At 38.1% G+C, this 21,369-nt stretch overlaps 1 protein-coding gene across 9 annotated transcripts in view; it reads right to left on the reverse strand.

Annotated features, from left to right (window-relative positions):
• Positions 1 to 21,369, reverse strand: part of Lims1 (LIM zinc finger domain containing 1) — a 142,829-nt gene that overhangs the window by 3,889 nt on the left and 117,571 nt on the right. For 4 of the 9 annotated variants that reach the window (XM_047522343.1, XM_047522344.1, XM_047522341.1 and 1 more), the window contains exons 2-10: positions 19,240 to 19,399; positions 10,165 to 10,231; positions 9,214 to 9,334; positions 8,723 to 8,872; positions 6,676 to 6,826; positions 5,250 to 5,342; positions 3,825 to 3,873; positions 2,226 to 2,301; positions 1,841 to 2,033 (exon numbers count right to left, since the gene is read on the reverse strand). In XM_047522343.1, the coding sequence (XP_047378299.1) occupies positions 1,886 to 2,033; positions 2,226 to 2,301; positions 3,825 to 3,873; positions 5,250 to 5,342; positions 6,676 to 6,826; positions 8,723 to 8,872; positions 9,214 to 9,334; positions 10,165 to 10,231; positions 19,240 to 19,399 (1,015 nt within the window). In that variant the 3' untranslated portion in view covers positions 1,841 to 1,885. Of the gene's footprint in view, positions 1 to 1,839; positions 2,034 to 2,225; positions 2,302 to 3,824; positions 3,874 to 5,249; positions 5,343 to 6,675; positions 6,827 to 8,722; positions 8,873 to 9,213; positions 9,335 to 10,164; positions 10,232 to 18,533; positions 18,827 to 19,239; positions 19,400 to 21,369 lie in introns of those variants that run through there. The other 5 variants (XM_047522342.1, XM_047522340.1, XM_047522339.1 and 2 more) reach the window with 4 other exon arrangements.

Raw genomic sequence — 21,369 nt, forward strand, 5'->3', positions numbered from 1 at the left:
GGGTTTCATGATGTTACTTCTGCTTTTGTGGTGAAGTGTAAAAATCTCTGAAAAAATTAGGAGGCACTCTCTGTGAACTCAAAAGAAAAAAAAACCCTACTTTTATGTAAATCTCTGCAAATTGTGGCCCTCCAACCCCCCCACCCTCGCCCCGCACACTGGGTATAAAGTTCTAAAAATTTCTGGACTCAGGGTTCGGAGGGCAGAATTGATTTAGGTGAAAGGCCCCCTCTGGACTGGCTGCAGCCAATAAACCTGCTTCCTGATATTTCCTCTGTGTCCAGTCTTGTCTGTCCTACCTCAGAAAACTCAATTCTTTTTTTAAAAGCTAAGGCAAATACATAAAACAACTTTAATTTGTAAATAGCTCTGGAGAAGAAACTTTTCACATGGCCTCTGGACCATCTGTAACATACTTCCAATAGGAAGTACAGTAACATTACTATTGGAATACAGGCTGTTTAATTTTGAGTTAAGAAATATGTAACCTTATAACTTCATTTGCTGTAAAATTATATTTAAGAAATATCTGCAGAACAAGTCTAGTGGCACACTGTCATCAAACATAAAATCTGTTAATATAATTCTTACTGTACTTTTTGAAGTGTACTTGACTTGGTTTAGGGTAATTTTAAAGAGCAGTGTTAATAACAAAGCTAATTCTAATCCTCACACTTAAAATTAAAATGTTTTTATTTTTTAAAATATATTTTAGATGTTGATAGACCTTTATTTTATCCATTTATTTATATGTGGTGCTGAGAATTGAACCCTGTGCCTCACGCATGCTAGGCAAAGCTTTACCACTGAGCCACAACCCCAGCACAAATGTTTCTATTTTTCAGAATACTACAATAGGAATTATTTTCCAGCTGTGCTTCACAGAGAAACTAATGTTGATAGTAATTCAAATGTTACATTTCAACTGGCAAATCAAAAGCTTCAAGAGGGGACAGTTTAATTTAAATAGTATAACTGAGTTAAAAACAATTATTCCAAAATCTTGTAACAAAAGCTATTAAAACTGCCATTTTTTTGAAGTTGAAATTATTTCTGCTTTCAGAGAAACTACTTAGTATGCATTCCGTCATTTTAGGTTTATATTTGCATTTTAATTCCTCTATATAAGAACACATGAAAACTGAAATAATAAAAATTTTTTAGTGCTCAAAACAGTGGTAACCATGAAGGGAAAATGAAACTTAGTAATTCAGCACACAGAATGACAAAGATTGAAATACTTCCCATGAAAATCAGGAATAAAAAAGTTTGAAGACATAAAGGCAATGCATTCATGAACAGCAGAGCATGGGCACTGTGTGGAAGCACACCCGCAAGCACCGCAGAGAGGAGGTGCCTCGCTGTGTAAGTCAGACGGCCTTGCTTAGATGCAAAGCATGCGGAGAGAATTGAATACAGAACTTAGAGCACATGGTTTTAGAAATATCACACAATACTTAAAGTTTCTCAAATTAAATGATTTTAGGCAAAGAAACTAAAGATAAGGATTTTAAAAGCTGTGGTCATTGGACAAAAATACTTGCAAATTTTCCCCATTATTAAAACATTGGAACTCCTTCCCTTGAAAGAAATGAGATCTATACTATACTGTGATTTTAAAAGAGATGAATCTACAGATTAAGGGAAAGATATGTGCACAAGCTGGTTTAAGTATGCACCTTAATAAGCTTTAAACTTTTAATAATTAAGCCATATAGGACAAATAGTTGTATTTCAATCTCTGATGAACTACAAAAACATGCCAAAAATAAAAAGGGAAAGGAAAAAAAAAAAAAAAGCAAAAGACAGAAACAGAACAAAAACATTCTGAAGGACTAACCAAAGAAGAAAGTAGTGAAAATGATGATAGAAGGGACAGAAAAGTTTACAAACAGACTGGCTTTTTCTTTTTCTGCTTGTCCTTATCCTTTGCTTCTCTCTCCCGTTTGGCAAGTCGCCTCTTAAATTCTTCTGGCATTTTCTCATAACAGTGTTTGCAGACTGGTTTTAGATCAATTTCAACAAACTTATCCCTTTGAATATAACAGAGAAGGAACAGAAGAAAGAACAGGGAACAATTAAAGGAAGAAGCATTACTTTCAAAAGATCTCAAGAGAAAGAAGAAATAGGAATAAAATAATTCTTTTTAAATTCTGGGAATATTTTTTTAGCATCACCCAAGGTTTCAGTCTGAAGATTCACACTGGACCACATCAGAATCTTACTTGAGTGTTAACTTGGTGTTGCAGGTGGAACAGGCAAAGCAGCTCACGCACCAGGCCTTGTTAAGGGCGGAGACCACTAGAGAGAAAGAGAGATCTGGTCATGTGGAAATATATTGCTATGGAAAGCAGGAGAACTTCAATCAGTTCTGGTATAGAACTAAGGCTGATCCCAAGGCACTTGAAGTAAGGCCTCAACAACCTTTTTCTTGAGAAATTCTTTTTTGTGTGTGTGGTGCTGGGAATTGAACCCAGGGCCCTTGTGCATGCGAGGCAAGCACGCTACCAACTGAGCTATATCCCCAGCCCTTGAGAGATTATTATTATTATTATTTTTTTTTTTGGGTGCTGGGGATCGAACCAAGGGCATTGTGCTTACAAGGCTAGCACTCTACCAACTGAGCTATCTCCCCAGCCCTGAGAGATTCTTTTCTTACAAAAGAATCACACAGCTAAAAAGTTAAGTGCCACTAATTAAAGTGCTTTGAATCAATCTATTCTGTTAATTTATTAGGTCTATTTTTCACATTATTAAAAAAACATGCAAACTAAGTATTTATGTCTTCCATGATTTAGGCTTCAATTAGGAAGATGATTATTGCCTTTTTCAATCCTTAATTTTTCCCTTTTCTTAAGGTATCCAAATGATATGAGCTATGTCTTAACACCAAAGATTGGGTCCCCTCAGTCCACTGGACAGTGCAGCAACCTGTATGCTCATTTATGTTGTTCAGACAAATTTTTCTGACACAGTCCTTGCAGGCCAGGGCACTCTCTTATGTTTCTGTCCCTACCAACGTTGGTCCAAGAAATACAAATCACATGAGTTAACTCTTAAAAATCCAGACATTAACTTGTTTGCCTTAGGAGTCTTTCATCCAAAGTTAACAACAAGAAAATAGTTTCCTTTGATAGCTTCCTTCACTTCTCATGTAGAAGGGAGTTAACTTTTATTTTTAATGGTACTAAAGATTTTTCTAAACTGACTTTTTCAAAAAACTACATGTGAACAATGTTTCAGAAAATATTTCCTGAGTTAGGTGATGTCTGCCAAGAACCATGAAGCATACTGCAAACAGGATTGTTTAAAACTTTGTCAGGAAGTCTGTGGAAGAATTGTGCTAGTGACTTTTAGCAAACACAGCTGCTTCCTTTCTGTTCCAGTCAATCAGCCCTGTATAATTACCATACAAGGGTAATAAGTTCTAGTTACATCTGCAGACAAATGCCAGGTTTTAGCTTGTACAGGGTTAAAGTGTCTCTTCCTATTTGCCACAGCAGATTAAACTGTTCCAAGTAAATGTGCCAGAGCATCCAGAGAATAGCTGTTCCAGAGGGCCTGCCAGGAACAGCTCCCACAATTGCAGGTTTAACAACACTGTGGCAGTGGTCTAAAGGACTATCATAAATGAGTAACAAATCCAACTCTCAGAAATTATCATCCATCTGCTATAGTTTACCTTGGAAATATCCCAAAGACAGAGAAAAAGTAACTGATGATAATCACATTTCAAACAATACCAATCATTAACCTCTTTCAATTTTACATTACCAAAGTGTTTTTGTGTCAAACGGTGCCATATAAAACCTACAGATGCTTACCATCGCCTTCTATTACACGGTTGCAGTGGAAACAAACATCACCAAATAGCTGAAAATTTTTAAAAAGTTCAAGATGGGTTAGAATTAAGTTTCTGAACAATGAACATTTAATATAATTTCAGTTCTTTCTATAACTTAAAAACAAATAGCTAGCTACCCAAATACAGAATTTACCATTTCTACAGAAAATTAGCAAAAGTTCCTTTACAAGTATTTACTTCTTATAACATAAATGATTTACTTTTCATTACTTAAAAAAATCTTTCTAGATGACAATTTGAGCACCAAAAGAATTAATGAAGGGGCTGGGGAGATAGCTCAGCTGGTAGAGTGCTTGCCTTGCAAGCACAAGGCCCTGAGTTCGATCCCCAGTATAGCAAAAAAAAAAAAAAAAAAAAAAAGAATTAATGAAAAATATTAGAACTCTTGAGTCCATATGGGTAAGAAATGAATAAATCAGTGTACCTACAGATGGGAAAGGATGGTAGGTTCTTGCTCAAGCACAGTACTGAGGGCTGACTGAGGGAGGAGTGCACAGGAGCTGGACAACTATCATTTTTAATCTGAGCAGGCAAGAATCACCACAGGGTGCCAAATCTTGGGGAAGTCTTGATGAGAAACAGGATATTTACATGGTCCTCAAGTGGCTGCCCACAGGCTACTTATTAGATGCAAGGGAAAGGGGGAAACAGCGTTTTACAGTGTAAATATCAGCCAGAATCATGACTGGGAGGTTGCCATTAGGCAGCAATGGGCCCTGAGGACACTCCACCACTGCAGTGTCCCAGATGACAGCACACAACCTTGATCTAATCACAAAGAACCAGCAGATGAGCCCATGTAGAAAGCAGTCTATTAAAGGCTCTGGAAATGTTCCAGATTTGAGGAGGCCAAAGAAATATGACAACCCTAGACTGTGGTCTTAAGAGTAGGAAAAATATGCTAAAAGTGACAAAAATTGAATAAATGTGTTAAAGTATTATATCAACACTTATAACTACAGTTATGTAAGAGTTCAGAATTCTTGTGAATTACACATGAAGTATTTAGGGGTAAAGGACCACGATGAATTTATCATCAAATGTTTAAAATTAAAAAAAAAAAACTTGTCTTTTTTTATATACACACACTTATATGTATTTGTAAATAGATATGTATATTTATATAAGAATATGTTTTTATATATCAAGATCAAACATATGCAAATGATCAAGCAAATGGTGAATATGAGTAAAAGGTATACAGGTATTCTTTGTATTTTTTATTATACAACATTACTGAGTCTGAAATTATTTCCTAATAAAAAGTTAAAAAACAAATCTCTGCAGACCAGTGTATATTTTCTAAGAGATTTTCTTTAGCCAAACTATTGATGAGCTTTATTTCATAAAAGTACATCTAGTATCCAATGAATATAATCAATACCTGGTTATAGTGGGTTTCGCAATATGCCAGACCCTTTCTCTCATAATGGCGATGACCAAGAAATGGTTTTTCACACTTGGCACAAACAAAATGCTGGGAAAAATACAAGTAATTAATAAACTTCCATGTTTTATTTATCTAATAATGTAACCTCAAAGTTAATCAATTCTTGGAGAAGACATTATAATTAACAACAGAATAATTTAATGATCTTAAATCCAGGTGTCCATGACAGGTTACTTTAAGACACAGCCTACTTAAACAACACAAAATGAACATCTTAGTATCCATAACAGAAGGACTGCTGCTGAATATGGACCATAACATTTCTTGCCTCAAAAGAAAGATTGAAGCCAGGCATGGTAGCACAGGCCTGTAATCCCAGTGGTTTTGTAATGGGCTGACAGATTTGGTTCCATGAAAATGTTATAGGCCAGACTCTAAAGGAAATGACTAAACAGACTCCATTTTGCTCTGAGACTCCATGTTATGTAGGAAATAAACTTCTCCCATGGGAACACCCCACCTCTGTACCTATCATCAGTTACTCAGCATGACATGTTTAATAATATACAATGGCAACTCCTATGTAGTAAAAATTGCTCTCTTTTGACCTCTATTGCTCTTAACCAGTGTACCATGTAAACGGTAATCGTGTGGATGTTAGCAACCATTCTTTAGTTTGTACCTAGGTAAGGGTCATTTTGACCCACTTCCCCCGCTGTCGATGATCTCATGATGTTAATGTGTAATTTCGAATTATAGCAACAGACACTTATGATTGATGTGATTTTTGGTATAAGAACCCCTACAACCCTGTGGTCGGGACTGTTCTCCCAATAGCTATTTTTTGGGGGCATTGTGTGAGACAGTCAGCTGGCCAGCTTAATAAAGACTCTCAAATTTGGACTTCTCAGTGGTGATCGGTCTGTTCTTAAGTTGCGCCCCATAACAGTTTGGGAGGCTGAGACAGGATGATCCAGAGTTTGAAGCCAGCCTCAGCAACAGTGAGGCACTAAGCAACTCAGTGAGACCCTGTCTCTAAATAAAACACAAAAAAGGGCTGGGGATTGGGCTGAGTGGTTGAGTGCCCCTGAATCCAATCCCCAGTATCCCTCCTCAAAAAAAAGAAGGGGCTGGGGATATAGCTCAGTTGGTAGAGTGCTTGCCTCAAAAGCACAAGGCCTTGGGTTCAATCCTCAGCAACGAAAAAAAAAAAAAAAAAAAAAAAGGATTTAAGAACAAAGTGCACATCCCACATCATTACTCACAGATCACAACAGCAGTGTATATCTGCATTCTTCATTTTCTGCGTGTCACTATCTTTAAAATGCTCATATTTAACCTTTAGAATCTCTTAATCTTGCTAGCTTGCCTGAGCCATGGAAATCCAAAATGCTGGTTACTCCTCCCATTTAGCACTCACCTCCACGTGCCACTGTTTGCCCATGGCATTTACTACACGCCCCTCAATGGGCCGCCGGCAGGCACCACAGATGGGGACTCCCATCTTATCATGGCATGGTAGGCAGTACAGTTCCCCTTTCAGCTCCCGGGCATCAGCAGTCAGCTCTTTTCTGTCCACGAGAAACATACCCAAGTGAATACCTCTACTAAGAGAAAGTAGGCAACCAGTATAGCTAGCTCACTTTTTAGAAGGTTTTAAAATATATTCCTATAATAATTCCTGGTGACTTTTTTTCCCCCTTAAAGGTGATCAGAGTAACCTGAATTAATAGGCTTGAATAGGTTTCAGATTATTATCAAAACATCAACATCTCTTGTTATATTGTGTGTATGTATGAACATGTAACAACAAATCCCACCATTAAGTATAATTATAATGCACCAGTGAAAATTTTGGGAAAAAAAATCAAAATCTTTAAGTAATACTAAGATACATGCAATGTATCATACATACATACATCTACATACCATCACACCAGTCATATTTATCATTTCCTTATCACAGTAATACACTTACATAGTATTACATAGTATTACAGTTCATCTGTATTCTTAAGAATCACAGTAGTGATTTCTAGACTGAGCAGAGTGAGTAATTTAGAGACCAGTTCCATTTAGTAACCATTACTGAAATTTTAACAAGCTGTTAGAACTTAGCTCATTGTAAACTTAGGTTAATAGAAAATAAACAACAAAATGCCCACAATTTTCCTTCCCCAAATGCCTAAGTTAGCTATTTTGTGCCAATAAATTTAGCCAGAGATGGCCCAATTAGTCAAATGGACTTGTCTTTCCTCCACTCCAATACTGGAGACTACACTCAGGGCCTCATGTATGCAAGGCAAGCACTCTACCACTGACCTTTACCCCCAGTCCTTTTTAAAATTTTTATTTTGAGGCAAGATTGAGGTTAGCCTCAATCTTGTGATCTTCTTGCCTCAGTCTCCTGAGTAGCTCAGATTACAGGCTTGCACCATCAAGCTCAGTTTCATCTGTTAAAAACAATAATGTTTTAGGATCGATGCTAATGAAAAGTGGGCAGGGAACACACAAGAGGAAGGACAGGTAAGAAAACTAGATAGAGCACAAAATGATAATTCAATTACAAAAGATAAGATACCACAAACTTTTTATTAATCCTTAATCTACTATCTTTCCTTTCTATTATAATTTAGTATGTAAGCTCATATCGACCACAGTAACAATTTTTTTCCATTAAATTTTTATACTAAAGCTGGGTATGGTAGCATACACCTATAGTTCCAGCTCCTTGGGAGGCTAAAGCAGGAAGATCACTTGAGCCCAGCCTTGGCAACATCCCATCTTGGGGGAAAATTCATAGCCTAAAAATTTATGATGATTTTTTTGAAGACAAAAAATTTTAAATACATTCCCTTTAGATGCGATCAAGCAAAATTAAATAAATTTATTTTTGTATATTCAAATATCGTACCCTAATTATCACAACTGCAAAAATTATGTATATATAGAGAAAAGGCTTTTTTGATCCTATATTGCAAAAACATAATGATAAAAACATCCTAAGAGGCTAAATGCAGATGTTTTCATATAGACTGAATATCTGATATAAACTTGTTGTGATTTCCTTAGATATGATAAAAATATTATGATTCTCTAAGAAAATGTTGTTATTCTTAGGAGAGACATTGAAAGTTATCATGTCTACAACTGGCTTTCAAATTGTTCAGTGAAAAAAATGTCAAGGTTATTGCATATGCAAACACACACACAGACACACATGCAGACTGAGGGGAGGGAGCATACACTGCACACACTCAAGTGTGGCAAAATGCTAACTGGTAAAACTAAAGGCAGGGTTCACAGGTGCTTGTTAGATCACTCTTCTGAGCTCTCTACAGGTCTAAAATTTTCCACATTAAATTTAAAAGGAGGAGAAAAATAATTTGCTGGAGGAAAAGAAATAAATATAATCTCTTATTTTGTTTCTACTGTTTATGCAATAAAAGGGAAAAAACCCACAATACCCGCAGTTGGCACAGTTGAAGTGGTCTGGGTGGTAAGGGTCATTCTTGAAGATCAGAGGCTGTTCATCAATGATGGCATGGCACTTCTGGCAGATATATTTTCCAAGGCCTCTGGCTTTCTCACGATTATGACAGGGGCGACATAGATGTCTAAACAGAGACAAAATTGAAATTTAAAGAGAAATTAACTATTTGTTAAAAAATCTCTTCTGTGCTTAATAGAACAGAATCATGCTACAGAAAAAAATCATTCCAACCCCCATAATCAGAACCCTATCTGCGAGTGTGTCTGCACTGGCACGCAGGCACGCACAGCAGCTCCACCTGTCACGTGAAGGTTGTTTTCCCAGGGCACCAGCTATCTTGCAGTACTGCAGTGTTTTGAGTTCCCACATCCTACAGCAGCATCTCACATCTCACAGGCAAAATGCACATGACCTTGCAACAGACACTTCACCCACCCACATCCGACAAGGAAGGGAAACTCCTACCTGCCAGCATTCTTCACAAATCCAATGTCTGCCAGAACTTCCTGGCAGAGGTCACAGCGGAAGCACTCAGGATGCCAGCTGTTATTCATGGCTTTGATAACTCGGCCAATGATGAACTCACCTGTGGGAAGTAACACAAAGGATGTCCAGTGTGGCACTTACTTGCTAAAAACTGTCTACCAGAGTAAACACCACTTAGGAAAAAAAATGGCCTTTATTTCATCTGGATACTTGTTTTGGATTTTGTAGCCACATTTTGGGGTTGATTTATCATATATCTGAATCTGGCTTTCCTTTTAATATCCTGGACTTTCTTGATACCTTTTGGTTATTTCTGGGCATTGTTAATACAGACAACTGAAATCCACAGCATCTTCTTCCTTTCCTTCCATTTTCTTTTGTGCTGGGATTGAATCCAGTGCCTAGCATATGCTATCCTTTGAGCTAATCCCCCAGTCCTAATTATACATTTTTTTTATAATTCATATTTAATTTCTTCCTTCACTAAACCTTTACATTTTATTCAGTTTCTCTAACCCCTAGAAACTGAAGTGTCTGAAATACAATCAAGTACCTAAGTGTCATGCAAACAACCCATAAGTCACTCAACTCCTCTTTGTCTTCCTTGTCCTTTTCCTGGCCTGCCCAAGAGCAAGTAGGCAAAAGCTGGGTTAACAGGGGAAAGAGAATTCTAGAAGACCAATTATAGAAGTCCTAGTTAGTCCCTAAACACCTCTATCCCTTTCTCCATAAAATTCAATTTTCTCCAGGATCTAATACTTTTGTACTTGTTTTAAGTTAATAATAAGTGAGCAGATAAAGTATGTCTTATAATAATTATTTTATAAGGAGCACTGAAAACCATTTTTACTGTTGGAATTTTAATACTTTTAAATGACTTCGATCATTTTGAAACTTGCTTTTCACTTCACATCCAGCAGCAAAACTTACCACACTGATGGCAGCAAGGAGCAAAAAGCATCTGGAAATCATGTTCACAGTACTTCCTTCCTTCAAACTGAGGAAGAAAGAAAGTACCATCAGCTTGTAAACATGACACAACCCCAGGAGGAACATAACTATTTCATGAAGACACATAGGAAAGGGTTTCTATGAGGATTTTTTTTCCTTTGAAGGGTAAAAATTTTACTTTTGAGGAAATTCATACTGCACATTTTCAAAGAGGGTAACAGAAGAAAGCAAAAATGTTATCCTCCCCTCATTCTAGAAACAAATAAAAAGGGCATAAAATTTCTTTTGAAACCATGACACTTGGAAATTTAGCACCAGCATCCAAAATGAATAAAAAAGGAACAAAAAGCATTTACGATATACTTAAGATTTCTTTGTTTGGGGCTCTCCCCAAGTGGTATTAATATTTCTTCTCTCAATTCATATTACCAAACCAGTAAAAATAAGGAAAAAAAAATATAAACCTAGCAACTACTGAAACTGGGGAGGCTGTATTCTGTGCAGGCATTCCTGGAATTATAGCTTGCTAGAAAAATATGCTGACATTTTCATTTTGTAGTAGTTTCTCAAAGAGTAACAATAAACATTCTAATGTCCAAATCTTGATTACTCTCCCACTTTAGAGTTTGATGTTTCTTTGGGGTTGGTAAGGTCATGGGTGTGCTTTTTGCTTTACTTTTGAATGGTCATTAATTCTTTCCATAACCCTGCTGTCTAGGAGGATTTTTAAATTTTAAATTTTTTATTTTGGGACCTTCCATTCTCCTACATGTAGATGCAGGAAAGATAAACTGAACAGGTAGTGACTAGAATGAATATTGTGCCTCTGGAATCTAGTGGTCTCCCCTGACTGTACTTAATTTTGCTTTTGGCTCACATACCCTGCTTCTAAAAATCTGTTGAAATCTCAGGAGCGAGGCAAGAGGGTCACAAGTTTGAGACCAACCTCAGCAACTTAGCAAGACTCTGTTTCAAAATAAAAAATAAAAAAACCTGAAATATAACTCAGTGCTAAAGCACCCCTGTGTTAGAACCCCAGTACCAGACAAAAAACAAACAAACAAACAAACAAACAAAAAAAACAGCTTTTACTATGTTTCATGAAAAAGAAAGCTATATAGGTTAAAAAATAAAAATACTACTCTGGCAGTTAACATATATATTTGCCAGTAGAAGGCAGAAAATATAAATGTTGCATTAGTGAAATAAAATTAACACCAGCTGTAATTTTAATACATCTTTTTTTGGCAGGGTCAAGAATTAAACCAGAGGCCTTGCAGATGCTAAGGCAAGTGCTATACCACTGAGCCATACCTCCAACCTTTGAATAAATATATCTTAAGATATGATTCATCACAGGTAGGACATCACTCGGTACAGAAGTGCACAACTATTAATCTCAGCTACAGTGTGCTTGTTACCTGTTCACCATCTTCTGAAAGAGACTAAAATTTAAAAGAGGGATATTTTGGGGGAGGAAGGGAGGAAGTACTGGGGAGTGATACTGGTCAAGTCATATTATTATACTGTGTGTGTGCCAGTATGAATATGTAACAACAAATCTCATTATATACAACTATAATGCACCAATAAAAATCTGGGGAAAAAGAAGGATAATTTTATAATCATCAACATTTATGTTATTTAAAATTAAAATGCAAAAATAAACTATCTGAATAGAGGAAACCGAATTTCAGTTTGGGAAACCCATGCTAATTACTACATGTGAAATGTATATTTCTTTCTGCTAAATAAAGATATTATCATCTTCATTACAAATAAATGAGTGATGAACTACCCAGAGGTGGTATATATTTCTCTTCCCTTTAACCCAGGATCTTGTACATGCTAAGCACCTGCTCCACCACTGAGCTACAACTCCAGCCACCCTCCTTGAGTTTGTTTGTTTTTGTTTCGGTCATGCTGGAGGACAAACCCAAGGCCTCATGCCTGCCAAGGAATGCTCTACTACTAAGTCACATCTCCAGCACACCACCCTTGGGTGTTTTTTTTTTTTTTTTTTGTGGTGCTGGGGATCGAACCCAGGGCCTTGTGCTTGCAAGGCAAGCACTCTACCAACTGAGCTATCTCCCCAGCCCCCCTTGGGTGTTTTTAAACAAGAAAAAATATACTTTCTACAGAGTCTTTGTTAAGTGAATTCTTTCTAAGAGTTCTTTCTAATTAAATTTATCACACAAATGTTAACTCTGACTGAAAATTCTTGAGACAATACTATGATGGTCTATAAAACTATGCCAAGATTATTTTTTTTTTAATTAATCTTTTCAGCTGAGATAGGAGGATTGCGAGTTCGAAGCCAGCCTCAGCAAAAGCGAGGTGCAACTCAGTGAGACCCTGTCTCTAAATAAAATACAAAATAGAGCTAAAGACGTGGCTCAGTGGTCGAGTGCCCCTGAGTGCAATCCCCAGTAACCATGTCCCCCAAAATTAATCTTTGCTGAGTATGGTGGCACGTGTGCGTAATCCCAGCTACTCAGGAGGCTCATGTTGGAGGATAGCAAGCTTAAGGACTCAGCAACTTAGAGAAATCCTGTATCAACATAAAAAATAAAAAGGGTTGCTCAGAGTTAGAGCACTTGCCTAGTGTATGTGAGGCCCTGGGGTTGATCCCCAGTACCAAATATGACAACTATTACTTCAAAAAAAATCACTTACCATTTATTAAGTTTTTACCAAGTGTCAGGTACAATGCTAAAGCATTTTAAACATATCTACTCCAGCTGTCAGATTCTAGGGATAGGGGGAGTGTGTTCTTAGGTAGATTTATCTTATCCCCACTACCAATCATTTCATGATACTGTTTTTGTGTCTAATTTTCTGTGGTTTGACTATGGTCTAGTTTAATCAACAACTTCCTTGAAGAGTATGTCTACCTTGCTTTCATTCTATTTGTAGAATAGAAAAGGTGCTTGGCACACTGTAACTGCTTGATTAATATTATAAATGTTTGTTGAATGGATGGGCAGATCAATACATGAATGAATAACTGTCACCACAGAATCTCACAATCAGATAGTCAAGGGCTCTTCATCCCCTCCAATCCATCTTTTCTTGCCTCCAGGATGGTGATGCTTTTGAAGGATATTGCTTAGGCATTTTGAAAATGTCCCTCCATATGGGTTTTCTCACTTAGACTCTGATCATAGATTTTTGGACAGAATACCACAGCGGTAATAATGTTGGTGTATCACATCAAGGCATGTGAGATCAACATGGCATTACTGCTGATGTCAACACTGATCACTTGGTTATGCTGATGTATCACCCGAGGTTTCCCCACAGCAAAGTCACTACTTTAAACCCTCTGAAAGGGTAACTATGCCAACCCATACTCAAGGAGAAGAAAATTAAGCTCTCTTTCTTTTCCTTTTAATGTACCTTCAGAAATATAGTTGAAAATTATTTTTAAATTATTGGGGGTAGACTTTAAATTCAAAAAATGATACTTTAATTGCTAGAAGTTGTTATATTAAAATTCCAACTCAATATATTAGATTCTCGACTTGATATAATGTCATAGAACATTTTGAGAATACCAGTAACATTTTGAGAATCCCCCAAACCATCCATCTCTCTCCTTCCCTCAACCCCTGTTTGTTCTTTTTCTTTTTTTTAATATTTTTTTAGTTGTCAATTGACATTTATTTTATTCATTTATTTATATGTGGTGCTGAGAATCGAACCCAGGGCCTCACACATGCCAGGCAAGTGCTCTACCACTGAGCCACAACCCCAGCCCTGTTTTTGCTTTTTCAATACTGGCTATTGAACCCAGGGTACTCTACCACTGAGATACATCCCCAGCCTTTTTGGTTTTTATTTTGACACCAGGTCTCACTAAGTTTCCCAGGTTGGCCTCAGCCTCCCAAGTCACTGGGGTTACAGGTGTGTACCATCATGCTCAGACCTCCTCCACTGCTCCCTTGAAAAGAGCAATTATCCTTACAAGCATTTAAAGGCAAATATCAAAGTTATAGGAAATTATAACTATTCAATTTCATGTCTACAACTTATTTATAAATCTTTTGGCAAAAAAATGAATGTGTTACGTGTACATGACATGTTTAAGGCACATGATGTTCACTGTAGTATTCTCTTAACTTTTCTGTAGGTTTTTAAGTTTTCAAAATAAAAAGTAAATTCATTCAACAAAGCCACAATGGCTTTAATCAACAGAGAAGTCAGTGGTCTACATACGATTCTGATACTACATTATAGCTCAGGAAATCTACTTGAGGTTCTACCCAAAATTGGGCTCTCCAGTTTCCATTTAAAAATTAATTTCTTTCATTCACCTAAACTGTATGCAGGCATGATCAAGTTCAGACGATGTTTATGTGATAAACAATAGGAACTAGGTAAAGAGTACCAAGGTTTTGAAAGACAGCCCGTTAGAAAATGTTTGATTTAACTCCTAGTTAATATGTTTACATTTTATCTTGTAATTACCATCCAAGTGCTGAATCTATATTATTGTATTTATTAAGTACCTACTAGACCTACTTTGTTAGAGATACAAAATTAATTTGGATAGTCCTTGCACCACAAGTATTCAATTATATGGGAAGATAAACATATAAAAATTATCATAAAATGTGGGAAATGCTTTCCTTACTAGAAATATAGCTATATGGACTCAGAGAATATACATAAAACAGATGGAATTAGGCTGAAAATATCACTAATGATGTCAAGTAATGAGAAATATTTATGTCGGAAGCTAGAAAACAGGAATCAAGTGTTGCCTTACATTCTTCCAAGGGACAGAATACCACCTTAATGATAAACTTCAGTTTTTGGTTTTAAACCACATAATCTAGTAGGATATACGTTCACCACGAGTAGGGAGTCAATATGGGTAATAATTCTGGTAGCTATTATACAGAGATGAGCCAGAAATACCTGGACTTGTATCTCCAGATAAACAGACAAGTAATCAGGCAAGAAACAAGGGTCTCCTTCCAGACTTGCCTTGTGGTCAGAAGGAAGGCTGTCCTGGCTACCTAATCTAAAACATTAGGAAGTTCCGCAGTAAAAGTAAATCTCATTTTCAAGGGGAAATAAGTGCATAGAACTCCCCTATAGGTCTTCATAGCTAGTCTCCTAGATAAAAGAGTGGGGACTGTGGAAATAAGGAAAAGATGATGTTTTGATAGTAAGAAAAGCAATAAGACATATATAGACTGGAAAAGATACTTTTTGGTGGTGGCAGGGGGAGGGGTGCTGGAGACTGAATCCAGGGCCTCAGATATGCTAGGGCAAGTGCTCTACCATTAAGCTACACCCCCAGCCCTGCATTTGTTATACAAAGATTATATGAAAACTGAAGCATCTAAGTCAGTTTCAAATGGAAAACAAATCAGGTAATTCAGCTTCCATTTCTAGAAAACATTTTATTGCTGGATCTAACTGGAAAGCTTACAACCAGCATTTGGATGTATTTATTGAAAGCTGTATCATTCAACTAAGAGGGAAAATCTTATTTCTCATATGCAGGTTTATAAATCCCTGATCTGGAAAAGAAGTTTAAACAGTAAACATTGTAGCTAAAATAGCAGTCTTCCTCGGCCTGGAGAGCTTATGCTGGGCAACAACCCATTAATAGCCTTGTTCTGAGATTCATAGCATCTTCTGGAATAATACTAGGGAGGTTATTTATAGGCTAGAAGTGAAGGGGAGTGAGGGCTGGGCAAGAGAACAAGTGTGAGTCATACTGTATTCTGTTCTGTTTAAGGCTGTTTCCAAGACTTTCCTTAAGACCAAGTACAAGTGACAGGACAGGACCCACATGTGGAGGCAGGTGTGCTGGTTAACCAAGGTAGCTCAACAGTAGCATTCATTCCAAAGTGGCAAGCAAATGGACAGTACAGGTCAAAGAATGTGATGACCGAGCTGGGCACAGTGGCACACACCTACAATCCCAGAGACTCAGGAGGCTGAGGCAGGAGGATTCCAAGTTTGAGGCCAGCCTGGGCAACTTAACTTAGCAAGACCCTGTGTTTCAAAATAAAATATCAAAAGGGTTGGGGATGTAGCTCAATGGTAAACCACTCCTGGGTTCAATCTCCAGTACAAAAAGGAAAGAAAAGAAAAAGGAAAAGAAAAAGAAAAAGAAAAAGAAAAGGAAAAGGAAAAGGAAAAGGAAAAGGAAAAGAAAAAGAAAAAGAAAAAGAAAAGGAAAAGGAAAGGAAAAGGAAAAGGAAAAGGAAAGGAAAAGGAAAAGGAAAAGGAAAAGAAAAAAAAGAAAATGTAACGGATTGGAGCTCGAGGGTACTCTCAGAGGGAATGGTAGGCAGGGAACTATGAAAGATGCGGGGAGAACAGAGGCTGCCTTTCAGAGCTGGTCTCTACTACTCCTCCAGGGCTCCCTCTAGAGGCCTTACCTTAATTGCCATTTGGATAATAATCTTATATTTGAAAAGAGAACTTAAGGGAAAGAATACTATAAAGGATATTAACAACGAAAGTAGGTTCTAATTCTTTTCAGGTCACAAATCTGTTGTGTTTCAACCTCTCAAAGCCACAAGGAAGAAAAGAAGAAAGGCAGGGGAAAAGATAGGGCTTATACAGTATGAAGACTAATGTTTCCTCTTTTTTGTACTGGGGATTAAAACCAGGGGCACTTTACCACTGAGCCACATCCCCAGCCCTTTTTATTTTTTATTTTGAGACAGGGCCTCACTAAGTTGCTTAGGGCCTCATTAAATTGCTGAGGCTGACCTTGAACTGGTGATTCTCCTGCCTCAGCCTCCCAAGTGGCTAGAATTACTGGCATGTGCCACCACACCCAGCTAATGTTCCCTTTTCAGTCATATTTCTGGAACCCCTACCATCTGCTAAGAGTCTACAGTGAGTTCCTATGGTTTCATGTTACTTCAGCATCCACTGTAAATACAACCTGACTTTTTTACACCAGATGTGTGACTCCGTCACCCTGGACAATTTCCAGTTCTATACCTCCCCCAGTTCCTTGATGTGATCAATACTGATGTCTGCCTTATACAACTGTTCCCTGGAGACCACCTCTCTAGGGGTCAGCTAGCAGTATCTTCAATGGCCCTACTGACCCCCACACTCCACATGGCTGTGCAGAGATATGCCATAGTAACCACCTCTTAGTGTGAACTAGAACTCATGCCTACTGCTTTAAACCCAACAAGTCAAACTTTGTACCCAGTGAAAGAACTGGCCCATTGGTTCCTGTATTTCTCTTCTGTATTGTACTCCCTGACTTGTGTGCATGTGGCCTTCCCCAAGGATCTGTAAGTAATAAAACCTTTATTTCTATCTTATTTCTTCTCAAATCACTGGAGGGGTTCCCTCCACCTTAAAAATCCTAAATCAAAATGGTCTCATCTCCTTCCTTGCTAGTCCTGCAAGATTAGAACCTTTTGTTACAACTTCTAAGAGGCAGGTCCTTAGGTCCATTTTCCAAAATTGAGTCATGGCAACCACCAGCAGCAAGTTCCCCTCCCAACTGCTGCCTCAGCCTCAAGGGGTTTCCCTTTCTCCCTCTTTACCAATTACAGCCCACCCACAGCCTCAGTGGGGTCTCTGATCCTGCCACCACCATGCCACACCCCTGGAACTCCTCTCCATCCTCTCTTCTCTCCTGCTGTTGTACACTGGCCTCTCCTGCTCCTGTCCCACCCACTGTCACTTCCTATCCCCACTCCCAAAGTCACCATCCTTTACAAAAAGATTTCCACTGCAACAAAGAATTTAATAAGATCTGTGAGTGAAAATAAAACAAGCCTCCTCTTCCTACTGCTGAGGTTTTTGTTACAGGGAAGTTGTGTTTCTGGAACCCAGAAGCTCAAAAATATACGCACTAGTGAATACAATTTCACTCCCTGACTGAAACTCTTAAAGCTGTTTCCCAGAGTTATATTACTATAGACATACATGTTTCATGCATTCATGTGCGGTAAATGGCTTCTGGCAGGTTGGCCTGGAAACCTCACTCCCATGGGGTTATTTCTGTGAGAAAATGTTGCCTGAATGGTGAACAACTTTATAAACTATCTGTCCTTCTCTATGCATGGCTTGTAAGGCATGGAAATCTAAGTCAGGAAAAAAATAATTTTTTGAAAAAGAAAAGAAATCAAAGAGCAGTCATCTTTGTAACATAATTCTACATACATAATTATTATATAGAGATGCACATATATACATAAATATGTAAGAACTAAGGTGGAAAAAGTAAATCACCAAATTGGTCTCTCTCTCTCTCTCTCTCTCTCTCTCTCACACACACACACACACACACACACACACACTCACACAATATATTTTCATTTACAACATGGGTTAGCCTCCCTAGACTGTCCCCCTGAAATACATGTTTATTAAGAAAAAGGGATCTCAATAATAGTGAGAACACTAAATATACTACAAAGGAAGTATCAACCACATAATAAAACGCAAGGATCAAGAAAAATACATGAAAAGAAATCAAGTCATGTAGAAGGGCTAAACACAGACAGTGTAGTTCCCTCCAATACTCATTTCCAAGTAGGATGTTCTTTAGAAGACAAATGCATGGACACTCCTGCTCATGATGAGAAGTCAAGGAGTAAGTGACACTGGCTCTCCTTTACAGAGGATATCTAGTGGTGTTCTGAAAAAGGAAAGACACAGAGATGGAACTGGCAAGCTATATTGTGTAAGGGAAGCACAAGGGCGCCCATGTGGTAAAGCTAGATACACTGCAGCTGAAGACTAAACAGAGTGTGTTTGGAGCTGAAGTGCTTGGGTCTGACAGACAGTTGCAAGGTACTGTCAGTTCTCAAACAGGAAGATGAACTGAATGATATAAGTGGTAAAGTCTATGAGGGCATCCCACCTAGGCTATGGTCCATGTATTCAGTACACAGGCCATCAGTGACATCACAGACACTAAATGACTGGCATGTTTGTGGCATTTCAATTCAATCTTTGATAATGAACTTGAAAATTAAGATGGCGACCTCAGAAAAGAGGGGAAGGAAGAGCGGAGCATGCTGCCTCCTGCCCCTGTCAAGCTTGACCCACCTCATAGAAGAGTCCTTCTGGGAACTGCTGGAAGCACTGCGCACACACGAAACACTGCTCATGGTACAGCTCGCCATTACTGTTCACGATCTTCTCAGCAGGCGCAAAGCCCCCCTTGCAGCGCTCACAAGTGGCACTGGCCAGGGCACTGGCCATGTTGCTGTAACACACAAAGGACATCAAGTCACAGATTGTCTTAGGCTTACGACCAGACAACATGAAGAATGAAGGAGTAAATTCTATCTGATCACAAAACTGGTATTTTATCTACGAAGCCAATTTATTGTTTGTGTTAAGTCTTTCAACTCAAATTACCTCAGTCTCTTTCCCCCAGCATCTTAGGTTCTGAAAGGGCCTCCTGCCTTGATTCTGTTTTTCTTTTATTTTCTTTTTGGTAACAGGGATTGAACCCAGAGGCGCTTAACCACTAAGCCACATCACCAGTCCTTTTTCATATTTATTTAGAGATAGGGCCCCACTAAGTTGCTGAGGCTGGCTTTGAACTTGCGATCCTCAGCCTCCCAAGATCTGGGATTACAGGTGTGCACCACCACAGCTGTCTTGATTCTGGTTTTCTTTAACAAGTTTGTCATTCTTCTAGTTAAATATACTGAGAGAGTGCTTAAGACGTGTTAGATAATAAGGACAGAAAAGAAAGGACATGAGCTGCCTTCAGTCCTATATAGTGTCACGAGCCTATAATCTCAGCTCCCCAGGAGGCTGAGGTGGGAGGATTGTTTAAGGACAGGAATTTGAGGCCAGCCTGGGCAACATAGTAAGATCCTGTCTCCAAAAACAAAACAAAACAGCAGCAACAACAACAAAAAATTGCCCTTAGAAACTTAGATTTCCAGCTGGACAAGTAGCTTAATTAAAATATCCAAAAAACAACAACTCAAAGCAAATTTCTTTCCCTTCTGAGAACAGATTCTAAACTGAACTGCCATATCATAACCTAAACACAGACCATTTATCCCTTTGGTTAGAGTCTATCAAAAGCAACTGCTTAAGTAACTCTTGAGAACTAGCCAAGGTATCCCAGTCTTACTGCTAAGACAAACACTGAATACTAATACTATAAAATATATCTTAAAAATCACAAATTTTACATTATAAAGATAATTTTAAAGAGGGAATAACAGATTCACAGAGGTGGATGATTAACCCAACATCACAAAGTTATGGAAGGCACAGGACTAGAACTATAAGATCGGACTCCATCACACAGAGCACAGGATTAACACTTAAGAGAACATGATAGGGACATCATCGTGTTTTACATGTCAGGAAAGTGAAACCATGCAGGAAGTAACTACTGCTGAGTCCCGCAACTTGGGCACTTCTTAGGGCAGTGCCACTACCCCTGTGAACATGATCCCAATTTCTCTAACCAGCAGTTTGGAAGAAGAAAAGCAACATGGCTCTGATAGGCATATTATTAGGTGGGGATTTCACAAAAGACCTGTCATGTTTCTGAAAGCCCTAGAAATGGAAGTCTCCTATGGTGAGCAGTCACTGGTCAAGCTGGCCTTCAAATTTGACAAGTTTATCTGCAGACGCCCATAAGAGTATAAGCTCTACTTGTGTTTGTGGTTGCCTAGCACAGCTTGTGATCTCCTGGGTATTTCATTAATCCACTTTGTAAAATTACTCCATGAGGCAGATGAAATAGTTTCCATTTTCAGATAGAGCAACTGCCTGACTTGCCCCTATCAGTTTCCAAGTTTTACTATTTCTTTAGCAAAAATGGCATGCTTACCCCACCCCAGTGCAAGGTACTTTGACTTCTTCCCTCAAATGTTGCAAAGAACAGTAATCCTATTTTATAATCTTGCCATTAGTAACTCCATCCAAAAAGCCCATGTTCATTATCTTATACCAATCACAACTTGACTTTAGTGCATGTGGGATGCACACCTATAATCCCAGCAACTTGGGAGGCTGAGGCAGGAGGATTGCAAGTTTGAGGTCAACCTCAACAACTTAGCGAGACCCTGTCTCAAAATTTAAAAAAGATCTGGGGAATATAACTTGGTGGAGAAAGCCCTTAGGTTCAACTCCTAGTACCACAAAGAAAGAAGCCAAACAAGAAAAAAAGAAAAAAAAAGTAAATAAAACTTTATTTAAAGA

Source organism: Sciurus carolinensis, chromosome 13 (genome assembly GCF_902686445.1).
Source record: "Sciurus carolinensis chromosome 13, mSciCar1.2, whole genome shotgun sequence".
Taxonomy (NCBI): Eukaryota; Metazoa; Chordata; class Mammalia; order Rodentia; family Sciuridae; genus Sciurus; species Sciurus carolinensis.